This window comes from Protomyctophum parallelum (genome assembly GCF_964188405.1).
Source record: "Protomyctophum parallelum genome assembly, chromosome: 1".
Taxonomy (NCBI): Eukaryota; Metazoa; Chordata; class Actinopteri; order Myctophiformes; family Myctophidae; genus Protomyctophum; species Protomyctophum parallelum.
The window spans coordinates 98738743-98762966 of NC_139697.1; the positions used below are offsets into that span (position 1 = coordinate 98738743).

General features: G+C 41.5%; 3 protein-coding genes and 1 pseudogene across 4 annotated transcripts in view; all 4 read left to right on the plus strand.

The window, feature by feature from the left end:
- Positions 1-8926, plus strand: part of LOC310870337 (cationic amino acid transporter 2-like) — a gene marked incomplete at both ends in the record, with an annotated part of 33824 nt that extends 24898 nt beyond the window's left edge. Inside the window, 5 exons of the mRNA XM_083781520.1 lie at positions 1415-1517; positions 1944-2080; positions 5862-6028; positions 7544-7652; positions 8781-8926. Of these exons, the coding sequence (XP_083637646.1) occupies positions 1415-1517; positions 1944-2080; positions 5862-6028; positions 7544-7652; positions 8781-8926 (662 nt within the window). The remainder of the gene's footprint in view (positions 1-1414; positions 1518-1943; positions 2081-5861; positions 6029-7543; positions 7653-8780) is intronic.
- LOC310855850 (cationic amino acid transporter 2-like) overlaps positions 1-24224 on the plus strand; it is a 234442-nt pseudogene that overhangs the window by 115652 nt on the left and 94566 nt on the right. The window lies entirely within an intron of this gene.
- Positions 10976-24224, plus strand: part of LOC310870936 (cationic amino acid transporter 2-like) — a gene marked incomplete at both ends in the record, with an annotated part of 20234 nt that continues 6985 nt past the window's right edge. The window contains 8 exons of the mRNA XM_083782320.1: positions 10976-10981; positions 11593-11839; positions 13814-13969; positions 18637-18799; positions 20449-20585; positions 21570-21792; positions 22997-23133; positions 24075-24177. Coding sequence (XP_083638446.1) covers positions 10976-10981; positions 11593-11839; positions 13814-13969; positions 18637-18799; positions 20449-20585; positions 21570-21792; positions 22997-23133; positions 24075-24177 — 1172 coding nt within the window. The remainder of the gene's footprint in view (positions 10982-11592; positions 11840-13813; positions 13970-18636; positions 18800-20448; positions 20586-21569; positions 21793-22996; positions 23134-24074; positions 24178-24224) is intronic.
- Positions 14976-16376, plus strand: LOC310870950 (E3 ubiquitin-protein ligase TRIM35-like; the record flags this gene model as incomplete). Its single annotated transcript, XM_083782344.1, has 1 exon — positions 14976-16376. One exon carries the CDS (start codon positions 14976-14978, stop codon positions 16374-16376), a length of 1401 nt encoding a protein of 466 aa, XP_083638470.1.

Consider the following 24224-nt stretch of genomic DNA (forward strand, 5'->3'; position numbering starts at 1 on the left):
AATATTTAGTGGTTAATAAAAAATAAAAAATAATATAATAATTCTTCTTAACCGTGCACTTGCAAGACAGCTAACCTATTCATGGGGAACATTCACCAAAAGCAGCTGATCTACAAGCTCACAAGCTGTCATGATGTTGTGCAGCCTATATATTTTGGTTATTTGATTTTATATAGTGCTTAAATTAGTCCTTTAATGCAGACCGATACAAATAAGGCAACATAAACCCATAATAATTGAATAAATCTGGAAAACATCATTGGTTTGTGATCAGTTTGACTGCTTAATGAACAGTAAAGACATCAGGATTAGGTTAAACCTGGCTGTTAGCCTGGTCCGGAGCAGGCTAAGTCCAAAGCATTAGTTTCCATGGTAACTTATGTAGCATCACTTTCATGAAACCGAATCAAGCCTCAACATATCAAGGTTAACTGGTTAAATTAATCTGGCAAGATCAACCAGCTTTCATGAAACCGGTTAAGCACTGATCCAGGATATATTAAGCCAGGATATGTGTTAAAGCCCGGCTTAATCTCTAATCCAAGTTTCGTGAAATAGGCCCCAGTACCCTAAACCCTAAAAAAACAGCAGTAATCCTTATACTGCCTCCCCCTGGCCAGCCGGCTGGTTGGGATAACCACTGTTTGGAATTACGATATGTTCCTTGACTTCCACGTGCTACGTCCAACCCTTATAGGCCTCACTCACACCTTTACAACAGACTGATGTATACTTGTTGTATGAGATGTATAGCTGATGTAAGCTCGCAATGCATTTCCAATGGGAGTCACATGGTTTGACACAACATTTGTGTTGTATGAGGGTGAGAGGGGCAGTCGAAACACAGCCGAAAGCCATACAACAGCTTGTAGTCCAAAATGTTGTATCAAACCTTGTGACTTCCATTGGAAATGCATTGGGGCGGCCATGCCACTTACATCTTGCTTGCATCTAGCATGCATCAATGTTGTATGCTAGATCGAAAGGTGTGAGTGAGGCCTTATAGGTATAAACCTGGGAAACTGCCCCCCTGTCAGGTGAAAAGAAGCGGCTTGGACTCCTCAAGCATTGAAGGAAGCATGAGGTCAATCCGTTGCTCTCCCCAGGTTGGCAGAGGGAGTGTAGGGAGCGCCCAGGATTAGACAATTGACACCGCATGGGTTACAAAAATTGTGGGATTAAAAAAAAGCTGTCAGCATGTGTACTTTACTGTACTTATACTGTAATCATGTGTGTGTGTGTGTGTGTGTGTGTGTGTGTGTGTGTGTGTGTGTGTGTGTGTGTGTGTGTGTGTGTGTGTGTGTGTGTGTGTGTGTGTGTGTGTGTGTGTGTGTGTGTGTGTGTGTGTGTGTGTGTGTGTGTGTGTGTGTGTGTGTGTGTGTGTGTGTGTGTGTGTGTGTGTGTGTGTGTCCAGCTATCATGGCTCTACTGTTTGACCTGAAGGCCCTGGTTGACATGATGTCCATTGGAACTCTCTTTGCCTATACTCTGGTTGCCATATGTATCCTGATACTCAGGTACTCATATGTATCCTGATACTCAGGTACTCATATGTATCCTGATACTCAGGTACTCTATACTCTCGTTGCCATATGTATCCTGATACTCAGGTACTCATATGTATCCTGATACTCAGGTACCCATATGTATCCTGATACTCAGGTACTCAGGAAACACACACACACACACACACACACACACACACACACACACACACACACATCTACAAGCTCATAGCGCGAGTGGCGCCCTACGAGCTTGTAGGTCTGCTATTTTTGAAAAATCGAAGAACCACTGACATAGAAACATAGCTTTTTCAGAAAACTGTCAGGATGTAGAAGACATTTTTAGAATCTGATCTCAGGTCAAAAAAAGTAAGAACTTTGTCCACCACTGACTAATGCCATCCGATGGTTGAATCATATCTGCTGTCTTACTGACAGGTACGAGGCTGATCTAAGTGAAGAACCAGTCCAGTCCAGTCCAGAAGAGTCCTTCACGGTGGCCGGGCTTTTGTTTCCTCCGTCACAACCCACCGCTCGAACCTCATCCAGCGTGACAGTGCTGGCAGTTATAATGAGTATGACATCATCTTACTATGGAACCTCATCCAACGTGACAGTTATAATGAGTATGACATCATCTTACTATGGAACCTCATCCAACGTGACAGTTATAATGAGTATGACATCATCTTACTATGGAACCTCATCCAACGTGACAGTTATAATGAGTATGACATCATCTTACTATGGAACCTCATCCAACGTGACAGTGCTGGCAGTTATAATGAGTATGACATCTTCTTAGGTAGCACACACACACACACACACACACACACACACACACACACACACACACACACACACACACACACACACACACACACACACACACACACACACACACACACACACACACCAGTACAACCACAGTCTTATACTACTCCAGGGGGAGCAGTTGGGGGTTCAGTGCCTTGCTCAAGAGCACTTCAGCGGTGTTGGGTGAGTGATGACAATCACTTCCCCACCCAGAGTTTTCCTGCCCGTCCGGGGAATCGAACCGGCAACCTTTCGGCAACAAGGGCGCTCCTCTAACCCTTAAGCTACCGCTGACCCACGTCATAGTACATAATGTATAGCATAGTATTATGTATAGTTTATATGTATAGTGTCATTATATAGATATGTTCTGACCCACGTCATAGTACATAATGTATAGCATAGTATTATGTATAGTTTATGTGTATAGTGTCATTATATAGATATGTTCTGACCCACGTCATAGTACATAATGTATAGCATAGTATTATGTATAGTTTATATGTATAGTGTCATTATATAGATATGTTGTGACCCACGTCATAGTACATAATGTATAGCATAGTATTATGTATAGTTTATATGTATAGTGTCATTATATAGATATGTTCTGACCCACGTCATAGTACATAATGTATAGCATAGTATTATGTATAGTTTATATGTATAGTGTCATTATATAGATATGTTCTGACCCACGTCATAGTACATAATGTATAGCATAGTATTATGTATAGTTTATATGTATAGTGTCATTATATAGATATGTTCTGACCCACGTCATAGTACATAATGTATAGCATAGTATTATGTATAGTTTATATGTATAGTGTCATTATATAGATATGTTCTGACCCACGTCATAGTACATAATGTATAGCATAGTATTATGTATAGTTTATATGTATAGTGTCATTATATAGATATGTTCTGACCCACGTCATAGTACATAATGTATAGCATAGTATTATGTATAGTTTATATGTATAGTGTCATTATATAGATATGTTCTGACCCACGTCATAGTACATAATGTATAGCATAGTATTATGTATAGTTTATATGTATAGTGTCATTATATAGATATGTTCTGACCCACGTCATAGTACATAATGTATAGCATAGTATTATGTATAGTTTATATGTATAGTGTCATTATATAGATATGTTCTGACCCACGTCATAGTACATTATGTATAGCATAGTATTATGTATAGTTTATATGTATAGTGTCATTATATAGATATGTTCTGACCCACGTCATAGTACATAATGTATAGCATAGTATTATGTATAGTTTATATGTATAGTGTCATTATATAGATATGTTCTGACCCACGTCATAGTACATAATGTATAGCATAGTATTATGTATAGTTTATATGTATAGTGTCATTATATAGATATGTTCTGACCCACGTCATAGTACATAATGTATAGCATAGTATTATGTATAGTTTATATGTATAGTGTCATTATATAGATATGTTCTGACCCACGTCATAGTACATAATGTATAGCATAGTATTATGTATAGTTTATATGTATAGTGTCATTATATAGATATGTTCTGACCCACGTCATAGTACATAATGTATAGCATAGTATTATGTATAGTTTATGTGTATAGTGTCATTATATAGATATGTTCTGACCCACGTCATAGTACATAATGTATAGCATAGTATTATGTATAGTTTATATGTATAGTGACCCACGTCATAGTACATAATGTATAGCATAGTATTATGTATAGTTTATATGTATAGTGTCATTATATAGATATGTTCTGACCCACGTCATAGTACATAATGTATAGCATAGTATTATGTATAGTTTATATGTATAGTGTCATTATATAGATATGTTCTGACCCACGTCATAGTACATAATGTATAGCATAGTATTATGTATAGTTTATATGTATAGTGTCATTATATAGATATGTTCTGACCCACGTCATAGTACATAATGTATAGAATAGTATTATGTATAGTTTATATGTATAGTGTCATTATATAGATGTTCTGACCCACGTCATAGTACATAATGTATAGCATAGTATTATGTATAGTTTATATGTATAGTGTCATTATATAGATATGTTCTGACCCACGTCATAGTACATAATGTATAGCATAGTATTATGTATAGTTTATATGTATAGTGTCATTATATAGATATGTTCTGACCCACGTCATAGTACATAATGTATAGCATAGTATTATGTATAGTTTATGTGTATAGTGTCATTATATAGATATGTTCTGACCCACGTCATAGTACATAATGTATAGCATAGTATTATGTATAGTTTATATGTATAGTGTCATTATATAGATATGTTCTGACCCACGTCATAGTACATAATGTATAGCATAGTATTATGTATAGTTTATATGTATAGTGTCATTATATAGATATGTTCTGACCCACGTCATAGTACATAATGTATAGCATAGTATTATGTATAGTTTATATGTATAGTGTCATTATATAGATATGTTCTGACCCACGTCATAGTACATAATGTATAGCATAGTATTATGTATAGTTTATATGTATAGTGTCATTATATAGATATGTTCTGACCCACGTCATAGTACATAATGTATAGCATAGTATTATGTATAGTTTATATGTATAGTGTCATTATATAGATATGTTCTGACCCACGTCATAGTACATAATGTATAGCATAGTATTATGTATAGTTTATATGTATAGTGTCATTATATAGATATGTTCTGACCCACGTCATAGTACATAATGTATAGCATAGTATTATGTATAGTTTATATGTATAGTGTCATTATATAGATATGTTCTGACCCACGTCATAGTACATAATGTATAGCATAGTATTATGTATAGTTTATATGTATAGTGTCATTATATAGATATGTTCTAGTTACGTTCTTAGCTTACGCATGTTTCATGATAAATGCATTCTATATTATGTGATGTATTCCCATGCTTTTTTGGTTCTTGCCTAATGTAAATCGCTCTGGATTAAGTGCGTCTGCTAAATGCCTAAATTGTAAAATTGATTCTTAACTATAGTGTCATAAATGTTTGAATGTGTTGTGTATTATGTGTAGTATATCTTCATATAATGGAGGCAGCACTAACCAATAGAGCTGTCACGATGACATTTAAGTAGACCACTAATTTTCATGCAAATAATTGTGATTGATGATTTAATTGTTCTTTTTTTTGGCATTGGACATACGAATACATATACTTTTGGGCTTCGTTATCAAAACTTGCAGAGGGCAGATAGCTTACATTTATTGGCGGTGGCTCAGGGGTAGAGTGGCCGGATGGCAACCGCAAGGTTCCCAGTTGGAACCCGGGCTCCCCCAGAGTTACTGTCGAAGTGTCCTTGAGGAAGACACTGAACCCATAATTGCTCCTGATGTGCTGGTTGGTGACTTGCATGGTTTCTGCCGCCATGTGTGTGTGTGTGAATGTGTGAATGTAAATGAATGTATGAATAAAGGCGCTACATAAATGCACCATTTATTTTTTCATATACAGTCCTGTTAGCTGTTCTGCTGAGCCTCCTCATCAGCCAGGCTGCAGCCTCCCTGCAGAGCCAGGAGTGGTGGAGCGTCCTGGGGGTCACCGTGCTCACAGCGCTGCTGGTGCTCACCGCCCTGGGCTTATGGAGACAACCTCAGAGCACCTCCAAGGCTGCTTTCATGGTAGGTTGTTGATATGGAGACAACCTCAGAGCACCTCCAAGGCTGCTTTCATGGTAGGTTGTTGATATGGAGACAACCTCAGAGCACCTCCAAGGCTGCTTTCATGGTAGGTTGTTGATATGGAGACAACCTCAGAGCACCTCCAAGGCTGCTTTCATGGTAGGTTGTTGTTAATATGGAGACAACCTCAGAGCACCTCCAAGGCTGCTTTCATGGTAGGTTGTTGATATGGAGACAACCTCAGAGCACCTCCAAGGCTGCTTTCATGGTAGGTTGTTGATATGGAGACAACCTCAGAGCACCTCCAAGGCTGCTTTCATGGTAGGTTGTTGATATGGAGACAACCTCAGAGCACCTCCAAGGCTGCTTTCATGGTAGGTTGTTGTTAATATGGAGACAACCTCAGAGCACCTCCAAGGCTGCTTTCATGGTAGGTTGTTGATAATATGGAGACAACCTCAGAGCACCTCCAAGGCTGCTTTCATGGTAGGTTGTTGATATGGAGACAACCTCAGAGCACCTCCAAGGCTGCTTTCATGGTAGGTTGTTAAAGGACCACTTCACCACATTTCAACCTATCTTCATATAATAGGTCCTCACAAATAATCATGGAAAATATGGCGCAATTTCTTTCTACTCAGTCTGTGTCTCATAGGAAGGCTGTGGCCAGTTCAGAACCGTCTTCCAGTGACATCATCGATGGGGAATACAAGCTAATAGAAACTGCAGGCTTTCTAGTCCTGAAAAGTTGCAATGCGAAAATGGAAGCCATTGTTCTTACGATAATAAAAATCTAAACATTTTTGTAAAGAAATCTTGTAAAAAAAGAAATCTGCCTGATGATGTCACTGGAAGACAGTTTCTAAACTGCCCACAGCCCTCCTATGAGACACAGACTGAGTAGAAAAGAATCGTGCCATTTGTTCATGATTATTAGTGAGGACCTATTATATGAAGATGGGTTGAAAAGTGGTGAAGTGGTCCTTTAATATGCAGACAACCTCAGAGCACCTCCAAGGCTGCTTTCTGGTAGGTTTTGGTCATTGAATCCCCACACAGATAGAAAGTAGTAACTTAGAGCTGTAAATTCCTGCCTCTTTGTTGAATTTAGTTAACTTCATGAAATGTACACAATTGTGTTAGCCTGGTTTCCAGTCTGATTTTCTGCGTTCCGTGATTTGATTTGTCAAGAGTACAGTGAAGTGACAAAACAAATCAGGGAACTCGAGCGAGTCCAGGCTAACATTTTGTGGCACAAAATGATGTCTAAAAGAGTAAATCCATAAATGTCATATTCTGCATGCTCCTTTGGATGCGCTCTCGTCTACACTCATTGAAAATGACACAGAATTCCAGATCTCAGACGGCACGTGGATTGAATACAAATAATGTTGAGCATGAATAGATAATATTTGGGTCAATTCATTCACGACAGGTTAGAATGAAAATCCGTATCCTCAATATAGGGCTTAGGTGGTTATCTGAGTCTTAACAGTTTGACCTGTATTTCTCCAGGTTCCCTTGGTGCCCTTGCTTCCCATATTCAGCACGTTTGTAAACATCTACCTGATGGTCCAGCTGGGATCTGACACCTGGATCCGCTATGCCATTTGGATGACCGTAGGTATGGAGACTGAGACTATTATTATTATTAATGTATTATTGTTATTATTATTATTATCATGAACGCGCATCAATTAAAGATCGTTTCTGTCGGGTGGAAACCTCATATCACATGTCCAAACCCATGTTCAGCATTCTAATTCAGAAAGTATAGCAAAAGTAGCAGATCTACAAGCTCAAAACGTGTCGCTTTGAACCGCATTCTTGTGGATTTTCTTTTTGTCCCTAATTTAATCGTTATGCCATTTAATTCCTCCCTACACACATGTCTGTGTTGTCACTGCTGTTGTATCCTACTGAGGATCCCCCTCCGGGAGGAGGTACTGTTGTATCCTACTGACTCAACCTGCCAGTGAGGAGCCCCCACCGGGAGGACGTACTGTTGTATCCTACTGACTCAACCTGCCAGTGAGGAGCCCCCACCGGGAGGAGGTACTGTTGTATCCTACTGACTCAACCTCCCAGTGAGGAGCCCCCACCGGGAGGAGGTACTGTTGTATCCTACTGACTCAACCTGCCAGTGAGGAGCCCCCACCGGGAGGAGGTACTGTTGTATCCTACTGACTCAACCTCCCAGTGAGGAGCCCCCACCGGGAGGAGGTACTGTTGTATCCTACTGACTCAACCTCCCAGTGAGGAGCCCCCACCGGGAGGACGTACTGTTGTATCCTGAGTGAGGAACCCTCTCCGGGAGGACTACTCCTCAATCCAACACTCCCTGCTGACATGCGCTGCCCCAGCCCGTATAAGAGTATGTTCAATGACCAATATCAATATCTGCTTCCGTCCCCTGAGCCACTTGTGTTTCGGATAGACGCCCGACAAAGCCGATCGATGCACCACAGGTGGATCTGCGCTGTAGTACGGTCAAGTAGGGCATTCATAATCTACGAAAAAATACAACAAATTAAAATGGAGATGAGAGAATGGCTCTGGAGAGAGGGAAGTCTGGAGCGCTCTGCTGGGGCTGTTGCCCCCGCGACCCGACTACGGTTAAGCGGTTAAAGATGGATGGATGGATGGAGGTTTTTGCCCAATACATCAATTAAAGATGGATGGATGGATGGAGGTTTTTGCCCAATACATCAAATAATAACACATGTTGTAACTTTTCTTAATTGTTTTACAGGTTTGCTCATCTACTTTTGTTACGGCATGCAGCACAGTGTGCAAAAGCAGCGGAATCAGAACGCGCACAGTCAACACGTCAACGTTCAAAGCATCAACGCAAACATGGAGCCAAAGTTTGACAACTTCTCTATGCCTGACCTGTGATGTGATACATTTCACTGTTGGCAACCCATTAAGACCTGGAACGTACCTGTGTCAGCTTAGCTCTTAACCACTCTAGCCATTATGTTAAAGGTATATTCAGTGATTTCACTTAATTCAAATATCACTTATTTTTTAGTTTTGTTGTGATAATCCTCCCTACTATAGAGCGTCGCAGTCCCGCCCCCTACCAGGGCCCAGGAAATGATTCTCCGTTCATTTTCCTCATAGACATTTCAGAAAGTATTTATTTAAAGACGGTTACGCCGCGGACAAAGCCAACTGGAGTCGTGACAACTCATGACACAAACACAATATTTTGGACCAAATTACAAAGAAGAAAAAAACTGCACTTTTTTTGTTTTTCTTCTTTAATAATTATTTGTTTGGTCCAAAATATTGTGTTTGTGTCATGAGTTGTCACGACTCGAGTTGGCCTTGTCCGCGGCGTAACCGTCTTTAAATAAATACTTTTTGAAATGTCTATGGGAAAAATACATTGGGAATCATTTCCTGGCGTTGTCAAGAAAGGGGGCGGGACTGCGACGCTCTATAGAGTGTGCTGACCATATAAGGAGTTCCTCCCTGTCCCCAGTTAACCCCTGACGGTCAAAAAACCGTAGGCAGGCCTTGGTGTGTGTGTGCTGTTGGCCTGTCGCGTGCCCCCCCCCCTACTGTAGTGCGTGCATGTGTACATCTTGTTACCAGGGCGGACCGGGTTTTTTTTTCCAAATCACCCAAATCACTGAATGCTCCTTGTAGATGTTTAAAAAAATTGTAAAAATGTGGCACAAATCTTTGAATATATACTGTATTCTTTCACAGATAACGTTTTTAACTCAAATATTTGCTTCTGGGGGGTGCCTGGCTGGCAACATTTTCGGATGGGGTCAGCTGCCGAATAGGGATAATTCTGGGGGTCCTTGACATGAAATAGTTTGAGCACTGCTGATCCTAGAAACATAGGTTATTCCGAAAACTTATAGAAGACATTTGTAGAATCTGGTCTCAGGTCTTAATGGGTTATTATTTCACACACATTTCACTGCCCCTGACAAATTATGACAGTACTGTCCTTAAGTACAAATCTGAGGTACTTTATTACTTCACTTGACTATTTACTCCACTACTGTATATCTCAAAGTCGAATATTGTACTTTTACTCCACTACAATTATTTGAAAACTTTAGTTACAATTAATTTACTTTAATGATTTTGATTAATATTACAAAACACACATTAACCACTTCAGCTCTATACATTTGGCCATTTGAAAATAGCAGATCTACAAGCTCACAATGTGAGCATGTAGATCTGCTATTTTCAAAAGATTGTTATACTTTTTATGCATTTGAAAACTTGTGAAATGGGGGCATTCTGCATAATTAGCACTTTCTACTTTTGGTACTTTAAGTACATTTTGATACCAATACTTTTGTACTTTTTGACCACTTGTAACACAGTGTTTCTACATTGCAGTATTGATACTTTTACTTAAGAACAAAATGTACTTTTTCCACCACTGTATATATCTGTTATTATTATTATATCTGCTGCTATTTTAACTTCCTCGCTCCATTGTAATTTCGTCTAACTGTGTACCATTTGTAGGTATACTACAGTATATATTATTTTACTATACTCATATCTGGAATAACTGACCTGTTTTTCTTGTTCTTTCTTTCACTCTTTGCTTCTTCCCTTTACTGAAAAATGCAAAGAGAGCTTTTACCAAAGAATTATTCAATTTCACCCACATTTTTACACCTGTAAAGCTGTCATGTGACAATAAAATTGAAGATGAGCAAGTCGTAAGATTTCAGACTCTTGACACATTTCACTACGGTATGATCATGTTGGGATTGTACTTTGTAAATTAATTTCAGTTCATCATGAACTCTCTCCCTGCAGTATAAAGATCCAACCGGTTTCACATGAAACTTCAAGTAGGCTATAGTGTCCAGTTTGGACAATGAGAAACAGTGGTGTGCATTGGGATGCGGATGTGGACAGTGTAAGCTGTGAGCTCTACCACTGGTTGGTGCCTGTTGGATGACGGTAAGTAAAGCGATGGTCCGGAATGTTTGCCCTCTTCAGTCTTCACACACAGGCAGATGCCTTGGCAACCCCACACCTGCAAATTGATTACTTAACCACTCCACTTTTCACAGTCAGTTTGCACTCTTCACACACAGGCAGACTGCTCCATGTGGGACACAGACAGACAGACAGTTAAAACGGGTGCTATGACAAGTTGACAACGGGTATTATTAGATTCCCAAGTTGCATTGCTCTCAAGTACTGTAGGCCGGTGGCCGACGGGCACGTACAGGTCTAGTTATAGTTAAAAAGCAAATGAGGCTAAATGATGCATTTGTAAATAGATTGTGTTATTTTGTTAATGTGTGTTGTGATAAGTAGATGATACTGCCACAGTGCCATGATACTGTCATTTTACTGACATGATTCTTGACCAGGGGGGCAAGCTCGTAGCGCGCCACTGCTTGTAGGTCTGCTATTTTTTTACAAACTCAGGATTCAGAAGACATTTTTAGAATCTGATCTCAGGTCAAAATGGGTTAAAGAACCACCGTTCTTCTGTGCGTTAGAATCTGGTCTCGGGTCAGAATGGGCTAAATGAAAATGTCCCCGTGGTGGTCCCGCTATAGGTGGGCAGCACGCTGGGGGCCGGGGTGTACGTGCTGTCGGGGGAGGTGGCCCGGCTGGTGTCGGGGCCCAGCATCATCGTGTCCTTCCTGATAGCCGCCGTGGCCTCCGTGTTCGCCGGCCTGTGCTACGCCGAGTTCGGCGCCCGCGTCCCCAAGACGGGCTCGGCCTACCTCTACAGCTACGTGACCGTGGGCGAGATCTGGGCCTTCATCACCGGCTGGAACCTGCTGCTGTCCTACGTCATAGGTATAGGATTATGTTTTACTGTTATTATTACTATATGTCACAGGTATAAGATTAATTTTACTGTCCTATATGTCATAGGTATAGGATTATGTTTTACTGTTGTTATTATTACTATATGTCACAGGTATAAGATTCATTTTACTGTCCTATATGTCATAGGTATAGGATTATGTTTTACTGTTGTTATTATTACTATATGTCATAGGTATGAGATTCATTTTACTGTCCTATATGTCATAGGTATAGGATTATGTTTTACTGTTGTTATTATTACTATATGTCACAGGTATAAGATTCATTTTACTGTCCTATATGTCATACGTATAGGATTATGTTTTACTGTTATTACTATATGTCAATGTCACAGGTATAAGATTCATTTTACTGTCCTACGTCATAGGTATAGGATTATGTTTTACTGTTGTTATTATTACTATATGTCACAGGTATAAGATTCATTTTACTGTCCTATATGTCATAGGTATAGGATTATGTTTTACTGTTATTATTACTATATGTCACAGGTATAAGATTCATTTTACTGTCCTACGTCATAGGTATAGGATTATGTTTTACTGTTATTATTACTATTATGTCACAGGTATAAGATTCATTTTACTGTCCTATGTCATAGGTAAAGGATTATGTTTTTACTGCGGTTAGGTTTAGGAATAGTTTTACTGAGGTTACATTTAGGGAAATAGTTCTACTGAGGAATAAGGCTGGTTCAGGCATATAGTTTTACTGAAAAAGGTTAAGTTTAGGCCTAGTTTCACTGAGGATAAAGTCAGGAATAAGGTTAGGTTTAGGCATAGTTTCACTGAGGATAAGGTCAGGAATAAGGTTAGGTTTAGGCCTAGTTTTACTGAGGTTAAGGTCAGGAATAAGGTTAGGTTTAGGCCTAGTTTTACTGAGGTTAAGGTCAGGAATAAGGTTAGGTTTAGGCATAGTTTCACTGAGGATAAGGTCAGGAATAAGGTTAGGTTTAGGCATAGTTTTACTGAGGTTAAGGTCAGGAATAAGGTTAGGTTTAGGCCTAGTTTTACTGAGGTTAAGGTCAGGAATAAGGTTAGGTTTAGGCCTAGTTTCACTGAGGTTAAGGTCAGGAATAAGGTTAGGTTTAGGCCTAGTTTTACTGAGGTTAAGGTCAGGAATAAGGTTAGGTTTAGGCCTAGTTTCACTGAGGATAAGGTCAGGAATAAGGTTAGATTTAGGTCTAGTTTTACTGAGGTTAAGGTCAGGAATAAGGTTAGGTTTAGGCATAGTTTCACTGAGGTTAAGGTCAGGAATAAGGTTAGGTTTAGGCCTAGTTTTACTGAGGTTAAGGTCAGGAATAAGGTTAGGTTTAGGCCTAGTTTTACTGAGGTTAAGGTCAGGAATAAGGTTAGGTTTAGGCCTTGTTTTACTGAGGCTGCGTTTAGGAATACGTGGTGGTGACCGTTCTAAGGTCGCGAGTGTGTTTTGGGACGAGTGTGCTTGTATTCATAGCTATAGGGAGTAGAACCTTTTCTGCTGTCCAAGGTAATATGTCTCTCTCTCTCTGTCTCTGTCCTCTCTCTCTCTCTCTGTGTGTCTCTGTGTGTCTCTCTCTCTCTCTCTCCTCTCTCTCTCTCCTCTCTCTCTCTCTCTCTCTCTCTCTCTCTCTCTCTCTCTCTCTCTCTCTGTGTGTCTCTGTGTGTCTCTCTCTCTCTCTCTCTTCTCTCTCTCCTCATCTCTCTCTCTCTCTCTCTCTCTCTCTCTCTCTCTCTCTCTCTCTCTCTCTCTATCTCTCTCTCTCTCTCTGTGTCTCTGTCTCTCTCTCTCTGTCTCTCTCTCTCTCTCCTCTCTCTCTCTCTCTCTCTCTCTCTCTCTCTCTATCTCTCTCTCTCTCTCTGTGTGTCTCTGTGTCTCTCTCTCTCTCTCTCTCTCTCTCTCTCTCTCTCTCTGTCTCTCTCTCTCTCTCTCTCTCTCTCTCTCTCTCTCTCTCTCTCTCAGGGACATCCAGTGTAGCCAGGGCGTGGACAGGGACATTTGATGACCTCATAGGCAGCGTGATGGCCACCTCCCTGAGCAGAGATGCTGCCATGGACCTACCAGGACTGGCTCCGTACCCAGACTTCACCGCAGCTGGACTCATAATGCTGCTGGCAGGCAAGTGCCTGCATGTATATATATATATATTGTTTTAATTATACTATATAATTATATTATACGGAATGTGATGATTTTACACACACACACACACACACACAACACACACACACACACACACACACACACACACACACACACACACACACACACACACACACACACACACACACTCCTCTCTCTCTCTGTCTCTCTCTCTTGATTAGGCAATTCATCCCCTGCAGCAGTGTCTGATCTCTCTCTCTCTCACTCACACACACACACACACTCACACACACACACACACACACACACACACACACACACACATACACACACACACACGGACGGACGGACGGACGGACGGACGGAGTGCTGTTAAAGGGTTAATGTGAGGCGTACGGTTTGTTGTAAAGCACTTTGAACAGTCAAAGTTCACTCTGACACCATAAGAACACAACCTTTTCATTCTGCTACCTTTATTGTCTGTACTAAATATAATAAATATAAAAAGACCGTCTTTTCTCATTCAAACAATTCAATGTGTGGAGTATACTGTGTGTGTGTGTGTGTGTGTGTGTGTGTGTGTGTGTGTGTGTGTGTGTGTGTGTGTGTGTGTGTGTGTGTGTGTGTGTGTGTGTGTGTGTGTGTGTGTGTGTGCGCGCGCGCATGTGAACACACACCTACAGTACATGTGTGGGCGTGCACACTTTACCACAGGTCTGTCAAAGGCAGCTCCACCTCTTGCCTGACTCATAGTGAGACAGACGATCAGATTCACATTCAGATCAAACACACAACGACGTCCAGTGAGGAAGGACAGACTGTCTTTCCAAAAGCTACAGGAGTTAATACTGACCCAGAGCACTGGAACCTGCTGCTGACTCTGTCTGTCAACTGAATGGACTTTAACAAGAAACGGGACTCAAAGTGAAAGTAAACTTCAGGGAACATTCTGGAAGAGGGAGTGTTACCACGACTGACTGGCAGAGTTCCTTGTTGACTGCGTGAGCGAGTGTTTGTTAAAATGGCTTCCAAGACGTCTCTCTCGGAAGAGAACTATTCCTGTCCTGTGTGCTGTGACATCTTTAAAGATCCCGTTGTGCTGTCCTGTAGCCACAGCTTCTGTAAAGCCTGTCTGCAGGACTGGTGGCGAGAGAAGACAATAAAGGAGTGTCCAGTTTGTAAGGCAATATCTTTGACGGATCCTCCACCTCGTAACCTGGCTCTGAAGAACCTGTGTGAGGCCTTCATACAGGAGAGACATCAGAGAACGTCAGCAGGCTCTGAGGATCTCTGCAGTCTGCATGCTGAGAAACTCAAACTGTTCTGTCTGGAATGTCAACAGACAGTGTGTCTTGTGTGTCGAGATTCAAAAAAACACACCGGCCACAGAATCAGGCCCGTCGATGAAGCTGCTCTGGATCACAAGGAGGAGGTCCAGAAATCACTGAAGCCTTTACAGGACAAACTGAAGGTCTTTAATAAAACTAAAACAAACTACGATCAAACAGCAGAACACATTACGTTCCAGACTCGGCACACAGAGACGCAGATGAAGGAACAGTTTAAGAAGCTTCATCAGTTTCTACATGATGAAGAGGAGGCCAGGATCACCGAACTGAGGGAGGAAGAGCAGCAGAAGAGTCAGATGATGAAGGAGAAGATGGAGGGTCTGAACAGAGACATATCAACCATTTCAGACACGATCAGAGCCATAGAGGAGGAGCTGAGAGCTGAACACATCTCATTCCTGCAGAACTACAAGACCACGATGGAGAGAGTCCAGCTCACACTGCAGGACCCACAGCCGGTCTCAGGAGCACTGATAGACGAGGCCAAACACCTGGGGAACCTGGCCTTCAGAGTCTGGGACAAGATGAAGGACATTGTCTCCTACACTCCGGTCATTCTGGACCCCAACACTGCCCATCCAATATACACCCTGTCTGATGATCTGACCAGCGTGAGACGGGGAGAGAGACGGAAGCTCCCTGACAATCCAGAGAGATTTGACCAGATGGGCTATGTCCTTGGTTCTGAGGGCTTTAACTCAGGGAGTCACAGCTGGGATGTTGAGGTTAGAGACAATACACACTGGAATGTAGGTGTGTTAGCAGAGTCCTACCAGAGGAAGGGAGACACACGGGGTCAACGCTGGAGAATATACTTACATGAAGGTAAATACGGAGCAGACTCCTCAGGGTCAAACACTGTTCTCTCATTGAAGCAGAAGCTTCAGAGGATCAGAGTCCAACTGGACTGGAATGAAGGAAAGCTGTCATTCTGTGATCCTGATACTAACACACACATACACACCTTCACACACAGGTTCACTGACACACTCTTTCCATGCATTCACACTGGTCCTGGTGGTACTCTGAAGATCTTACCTAGATCTGTCTGGACAACTCTGGACAATGAATAGACGGCGATGATGATGATGATGATGATGATGATGATGATGATGATGATAAATGATAGATAGCGTGTTGATCAAAAATGCTTTTTATTTTCTACAAATTAAACATCAGTAGTGGTAATAATGTTAACATTAATAACCTGATATTGATGCTGACAGTGGAAATAGTTATAATATTGGTGGTTAGAGGTATACTTTAACCCATTACGACCTGAGCCTTCTAAATCAGTACTTCTCACACTTTCAAGATATTTTTGTGTGATAATTGACATTGAAGGGAAAACTTATACGTCATAATTATGTAAACGAGCAAATCAGCCAACCAATCACAGCACCAACAGGCATTCTGATTGGCCAGTATGAGATGATGATGTGCGATGATAAGACGGGAACCCCTTTTGGTGTTATAGCATCATGTTATGCTTTAGCTATTGAGAAATTGCAGATCTACAAGCTCATAGCGCCCCACCGAGTGGCGCGCTATGAGCTTGTAGGTCTGCTATTTTTGAAAAATGGAAGAACGACTGACACAGAAACATAGCTTTTTTTCAGAAAACTGTCAGGATGTAGAAGACATTTTTTGACGTTTTCACGCATATGCACGCTTGTGCATGCACCAGGCCCGTGCACACACACACACACACACACACACACGTGAAATGTTTGGGGATTTTTGCAGTCTTCTTCTGTGTTATTCTTGCCTATTCGCGGCTGCCTATACTACGTTACAATATACAACAATAATCATACTGTGGTGGCTGGTCATGATGGTGTGTTGACAATAGATGATGATGACGACTAGACTGTATATCATTATCATTATTGTGTGGTCGCCTGCAAGTCTACAAGTCTTTTTCTGGTTTTATACTCTCAGATGTTGTATTGACCTGTACTTAAGTTGCCTACAATTATATTGTTAAGGAAATTAATCCCAAGAACATGTTTGTACAAGGTTATTCTAGACAGTTTTACTTTGTTTTCCTGCTGTTTGTGTTCAGGATTGTTTAATTAAAGATGGACTCTCTTCTTACCCAGACTCCTCTCTCTCCTCATTCTGTCATCTGCAGTGGTGGAAAAAGTACTACATTTTTGACTAAAGTAAAAACAATACTGCAATGTAGAACTACTCTGTTAAAAATAAAAAGTCTGGAATTCAAAATTGACATGGGTAAAAGTACAAAAGTATTGGCATCAAAATGTACCAAAAGTAAAAAGTACTTACACTATGCAGAATTTCCCATTTGGGGCATTCAAATGTAAAAACATATTTTGAAAACAGCAGATCTACAAGCTCACAATGCATCGCAATTGTGAGCTTGTCTTTTCAAATGGACGAAATGGCTGAAGTATTTAACGTATGTTTTCCAATAAAGTATCTAGTATACTGTAACTAAAGATTTCAACTAAAAAGTACAATATTTGCCTGTGTGAGTGAAAGCTAACAGTAATGAGACTTAAGGCTCATACATAGTCTGGATCTTCGGTGGTGAGGTGACCACCGAAGTGACCGAACTACAACATGACGTCGTGAAGCGCAAACCACCGCCACCGCTCCAGCCCTTCTCTCTGATTTTACTCACCACCGCTCAATGTTATTTAAGCTCCGGTGGTCAGCTCACCACCGGAGCGGTGGTCACCTCACCACCAGAGCGGTGGTCACCTCATCACCGAAAATCCAGACTATGAATGAGCCTGGTTTACCTGTGGTGTGGTGTGGTGTGGTATGCAGTGTTGTTTTTGGCAGCAAATTTAGATTTTAGTTTTAGTCACATTTTAGTCACCTGGAATGTCTTAGAGTTAGTCTAGTTTTAGTCAACTAAATGTCATAAGAATTTAGTCGACTAAAATGTATTTTGGCGGGCCTCGATGCCGTCGTAATGACTGATTTTACACTTGCTGAAAAGTGGATCTCTTGTCCACTATAGAACCTTCCTAACATTTTAGTCTAGTTTTTATTTTTTGACGAAATTGTCAATACATTTAGTCTCAGTTTTAGTCATCATAGCTTAGTTTTCATTTAGTTTTCGTCAGTGAAAAATGGCAGTCGACGAACAATTGTCGTCTTAGTTTCAGTCGACGGAATCAACACTGCTGGTGTGATGTGTGTATACTATCGGCAGATACTCAACACTGCTGGTGTGATGTGTGTATACTATCGGCAGATACTCTAAACCCAAATGGTCTGAATCGGACCGGGAGTAAAATAAGGTGTTGGTGACGTCCTGTCCCGTGCTAACGGTTTGTCCTGTGCTTCCTCTCCCGCTAGGCATCCTTGCTTTCGGCGTGAAAGAGTCTGCCATCGTGAACAAGGTGTTCACGGTCATAAACATCGTGGTGTTGGTGTTCGTCATCATCTCCGGCTTCATAAAGGGAGACGTTGACAACTGGTGCATCAGTGTGGACGCCGTCCTCAACGCATCGATATACGAGTATGAACCCTTCCTGTTACTGTTACGGACACACTTCCACTCCATTCACACAGCGTAGCATGTTTATAAAACCGACACACAGTGTAAACCCCAGTGTTAGTTCAACTCTGAGAGTGTAACTGTAAGGACTTATCCTAAGGGTAGATCTTTATTTTGTTTTTGTCACAATCTCTTTTTCTTCTTTTTTTATCCCACAATTTTTGTAACCCATTTCTTTTAGTTTTCACCCAGTGTGAAATATTGTAATCCTGGGCACTATACACTCCTTCTGCCAACCTGGGGAGAGCAACGGACTGACCTCATGCTTCCTTCAATGCATGAGGAGTCCAAGCCGCTTCTTTTCACCCCACAGGGGGGGAGTTTCCCCGGTATAGGACATAGCACGTGGAAGGAACACGATATTCCAACCAGTTCCTTTGGAGCCAGTATAGAGACCAGGATTGAGGACTCTGCAAGTCTCCTACTCCTACTATTAAATGTTTGGCTCAGACAGTAAAACATCTCCATGAATGTATTCAAGGCTTCATGGGGTTTAAATGCTCATTAATCGATAGAAAATAAGTCATGTTAACACTGTGCCGTGCACGAGTAATTAACACTCATGGAGTTTCTCTTCCAGAAACCAGAGCTATCTGAACCAGACCACCATGTAACACTCATGGTTGTTCTATTCCAGAAACCAGAGCTATCTGAACCAGACCACCATGTAACACTCATGGTGGTTCTATTCCAGAAACCAGAGCTATCTGAACCAGACCACCATGTAACACTCATGGTTGTTCTATTCCAGAAACCAGAGCTATCTGAACCAGACCACCATGTAACACTCATGGTTGTTCTATTCCAGAAACCAGAGCTATCTGAACCAGACCACCATGTAACACTCATGGTGGTTCTATTCCAGAAACCAGAGCTATCTGAACCAGACCACCATGTAACACTCATGGTGGTTCTATTCCAGAAACCAGAGCTAAATGAACCAGACCACCATGTAACACTCATGGTGGTTCTATTCCAGAAACCAGAGCTCTCTGAACCAGACCACCATGTAACACTCATGGCGGTTCTATTCCAGAAACCAGAGCTATCTGAACCAGACCACCATGTAACACTCATGGCGTTTCTATTCCAGAAACCAGAGCTCTCTGAACCAGACCACCATGTAACACTCATGGCGGTTCTATTCCAGAAACCAGAGCTATCTGAACCAGACCACCATGTAACACTCATGGCGTTTCTATTCCAGAAACCAGAGCTATCTGAACCAGACCACCATGTAACACTCATGGCGGTTCTATTCCAGAAACCAGAGCTATCTGAACCAGACCACCATGTAACACTCATGGCCGGTTCTATTCCAGAAACCAGAGCTATCTGAACCAGACCACCATGTAACACTCATGGCCGGTTCTATTCCAGAAACCAGAGCTAACTGAACCAGACCACCATGTAACACTCATGGCCGGTTCTATTCCAGAAACCAGAGCTATCTGAACCAGACCACCATGTAACACTCATGGCCGGTTCTATTCCAGAAACCAGAGCTATCTGAACCAGACCACCATGTAACACTCATGGCGGTTCTATTCCAGAAACCAGAGCTATCTGAACCAGACCACCATGTAACACTCATGGCGGTTCTATTCCAGAAACCAGAGCTATCTGAACCAGACCACCGGTGACGTGGGCGCGGGCGGCTTCTTTCCTTTTGGGGTGGAAGGAACGTTGGCGGGGGCGGCGACGTGCTTCTACGCTTTCGTTGGTTTCGACTGCATCGCCACAACAGGTATAAATGGAACCATTGTTCCTGGAAGCTTTGCCCTTGAACACAGACAGCACACATTATGTGTGGATTATTTTATGATTAATTTATACAAACAACATATCACACACCACGCTCACATGAGCAGCTAATATTATGGTCCTACCGTCCAGTGCAACTAGCAGTAGTGTGGAGTTTTGGTATAGACACCCAAAATGATGGGTACAAATGTATTTATTGTTTTCTTATTTAAACACAGGACAGAAAAAAACCCAAACAGGATCATCAGATACACTATGATTATACTAGGAGGAAGATTTCTTATTTATTTTTTTCTTCAAAGAAATGTACAGAAAGTGTTAAAATGTTGTGTTAAAAACATTTTTGATACATGTTGTACTTTTACTCAAGTAAATTTAGAAGTCCAGACTTTTACTTATAAGTAAAAGTCTATCAACACGGCAACTATAGAAATACTCTTACTAAATAAAATAATAAAATACTCTCTACTGTTTAAGTTAAACATGTGAGTGTTTTTAGATAGATAGATAGATCTTTATTTGTCATTGCAACGTGTACAACGAAATTAAAAGTGCCAACCAATCAGTGCATCATATCACAAAACAACATATACTGTACAAGCTAAAAGAAAAACACACATGACTTCTTGTTATTGCACAACCCCAGCAGCACTAATGCACAAACATGTCATTTCAGCTGTTATCGCACAACAAACCCTTATTGTACTTAGGATAGCAGAGAAAACTAAAATGTGTCGCAGCAACAGATCATTTCTTAGCAGCATTGAGTGCAACTACCGCTGTGGGATAGAAGCTGTTACTGAATCTGTTGGTCTTGGACTTGGTCACTCTGTACCGTCTGCCTGATGGCAACAGTTCAAACAGTGAGTGAGCGGGGTGCGAAGTGTCTTTCATAATGTTCATAATGTTGTTTTGTGATGCCGATGGACGTAAAACGTGTGTTTATATAATAAATAACGCCCTCCAGGAGAGGAAGTCCAGAACCCCCAGAAGTCCATCCCCGTGGGCATCGTGGCGTCGCTGCTCATCTGCTTCCTGGCGTACTTCGGCGTGTCGGCCGCCCTCACCCTGATGATGCCCTACTACCTGCTGAGCGCCAACAGCCCGCTGCCCGTGGCCTTCTCCTACATCGGCTGGGGCCCCGCCAAGTACGCCGTGGCCGTGGGATCGCTCTGCGCCCTGTCTACCAGGTATGGGATGTTATGTTGTTGTGCCCGTGGGGTCAATCTTTGCACTGTCTACCAGGTATGGGATGTTATGTTGTTGTGCCCGTGGGGTCAATCTTTGCACTGTCTTACCAGGTATGGGATGTTGTTATGTAACGTGTGTGTATGTTGAAGACGTTATTATAGTGACACTTCACTATCATTTATACTCAAAAAAGAGAAAATAGAGGGTATGCGCCTGACATCATCATCATCATCATCATCATCATCATCATCATCATACCCGGAGGCAAAGACTAAAATAGGGTCCATTTTGCATCCCAAAACGCTGTTTATAGTTAAGGGACGCAATAAAACAACGACCTCTGCATCCACGGGATGCACTACTGTAGGCTACTACTGTACTGTTTTTTTATTTAGTTTATTTTGCTAGCTTTAGTCATAATAATCATTTCTTCTTCTGTTTTCTACATGAATATAACCATATAAAATGAAATGGGAGTTAAATGCTGCAATTTGTAAAAATGGCAAAATATGACTCCTACGTTGTTGAACTGTGACTCATAAAATGTCCCTGGGACTCATTTCTAAAAGACCATCCCTGCATCCCGGGACTCATTACATTGAAAACCTATTTACATCATTGAGGAGGTTTTGCAGGAACGCCTAATGAGTGGCAAAAAACTACTTTCTGGCCTTGACAAGCCCATACATCCACACAGTAAAGTCAAAGCATTAAACAATGTTAAACATCGTTAAACTTCACCACTTGATTTGCCATAGGGCCTACCTTAGTCTTCCACCTCTTGTAAAGTCAAGTCAAATTTTATTCTATCCCAATATGATGTCACAAAAATGGGCCAAAGGGCTGTACACAAAAACAAGCAGTATTAAAAAGAACATTAACAAAAACAAGTACTGCTATTTAGCAATGAGCTGGTCAGAGTAGTGCTTAGTTCAGACTATAGGTGATGCAAATTAATGTATATTGTAGTCAGCTGCAATAGCAGAAATGGAAATTCTGAAATATAATTGAAAATTTCAAAGTATATATTTTCATGAACGGAAATGAAAAACGGGATGACATCTTCTTGATACAACTAACAACTTGTGTGAGGCACATTGACAGACTCTCTGTAACATTGAACAGTTAATTGTCTGTCTCTTGACCTAATTAATTGCCTTCACAATAATATATTACATCTTTTGTATGCTTTCCCGTCCACAGCCTCTTGGGGGCGATGTTTCCCATGCCTCGCGTGCTCTTCGCCATGGCGAGGGACGGCCTGCTCTTCAAGCCTCTCAGTCAGATGAGTGACAGACAGAGTCCTGTCATCGCCACTCTGGTGTCTGGGGTCGTAGCAGGTAAAACCGTCAGTTCATGTTGTTCTTTTCATATCAAGAACCCCCAAATTGATGTGTATTTTACAGTCAGACCCCCATTTAAAAATAATTTGTGTCATGGACCGCCAAAAGAGAATATTTGTCAACACATTTGTACCCTAGACCTGTACCCTCACAAAGAAACAGCAGTAATCCTTATACTGCCTCCCCCCTGGCCAGATGGCTGGTTGGGATAACCACTGTTTGGAATTACGATGTGTTCCTTGACTTCCACGTGCTACGTCCAACCCTTATAGGCCTGACTCACACCTTTACAACAGACTGATGTATGCTTGTTGTATGAGATGTATAGCTGATGTGAGCTCGCAATGCATTTCCAATGGGAGTCACATGGTTTGACACAACATTTGTGTTGTATGAGGGCGAGAGGGGCAGTCGAAACACAGCCGAAAGCCATACAACAGCTTGTAGTCCAAAATGTTGTATCAAACCTTGTGACTTCCATTGGAAATGCATTGACACTTACATCTTGCTTACATCTAGCATGCATCAATGTTGTATGCTAGATGGAAAGGTGTGAGTGAGGCCTTATAGGTATAAACCTGGGACACTGCCCCCCTGTCAGGTGAAAAGAAGCGGCTTGGACTCCTCAAGCATTGAAGGAAGCATGAGGTCAATCCGTTGCTCTCCCCAGGTTGGCAGAGGGAGTGTAGGGAGCGCCCAGGATTAGACAATTGACACTGCATGGGTTACAAAAATCGTGGGATTAAAAAAAAGCTGTCAGCATGTGTACTTTACTGTACTTATACTGTAATCATGTGTGTGTGTGTGTGTGTGTGTGTGTGTGTGTGTGTGTGTGTGTGTGTGTGTGTGTGTGTGTGTGTGTGTGTGTGTGTGTGTGTGTGTGTGTGTGTGTGTGTGTGTGTGTGTGTGTGTGTGTGTGTGTGTGTGTGTGTCTCCAGCTATCATGGCTCTACTGTTTGACCTGAAGGCCCTGGTTGACATGATGTCCATTGGAACTCTCTTTGCCTATACTCTGGTTGCCATATGTATCCTGATACTCAGGTACTCATATGTATCCTGATACTCAGGTACTCATATGTATCCTGATA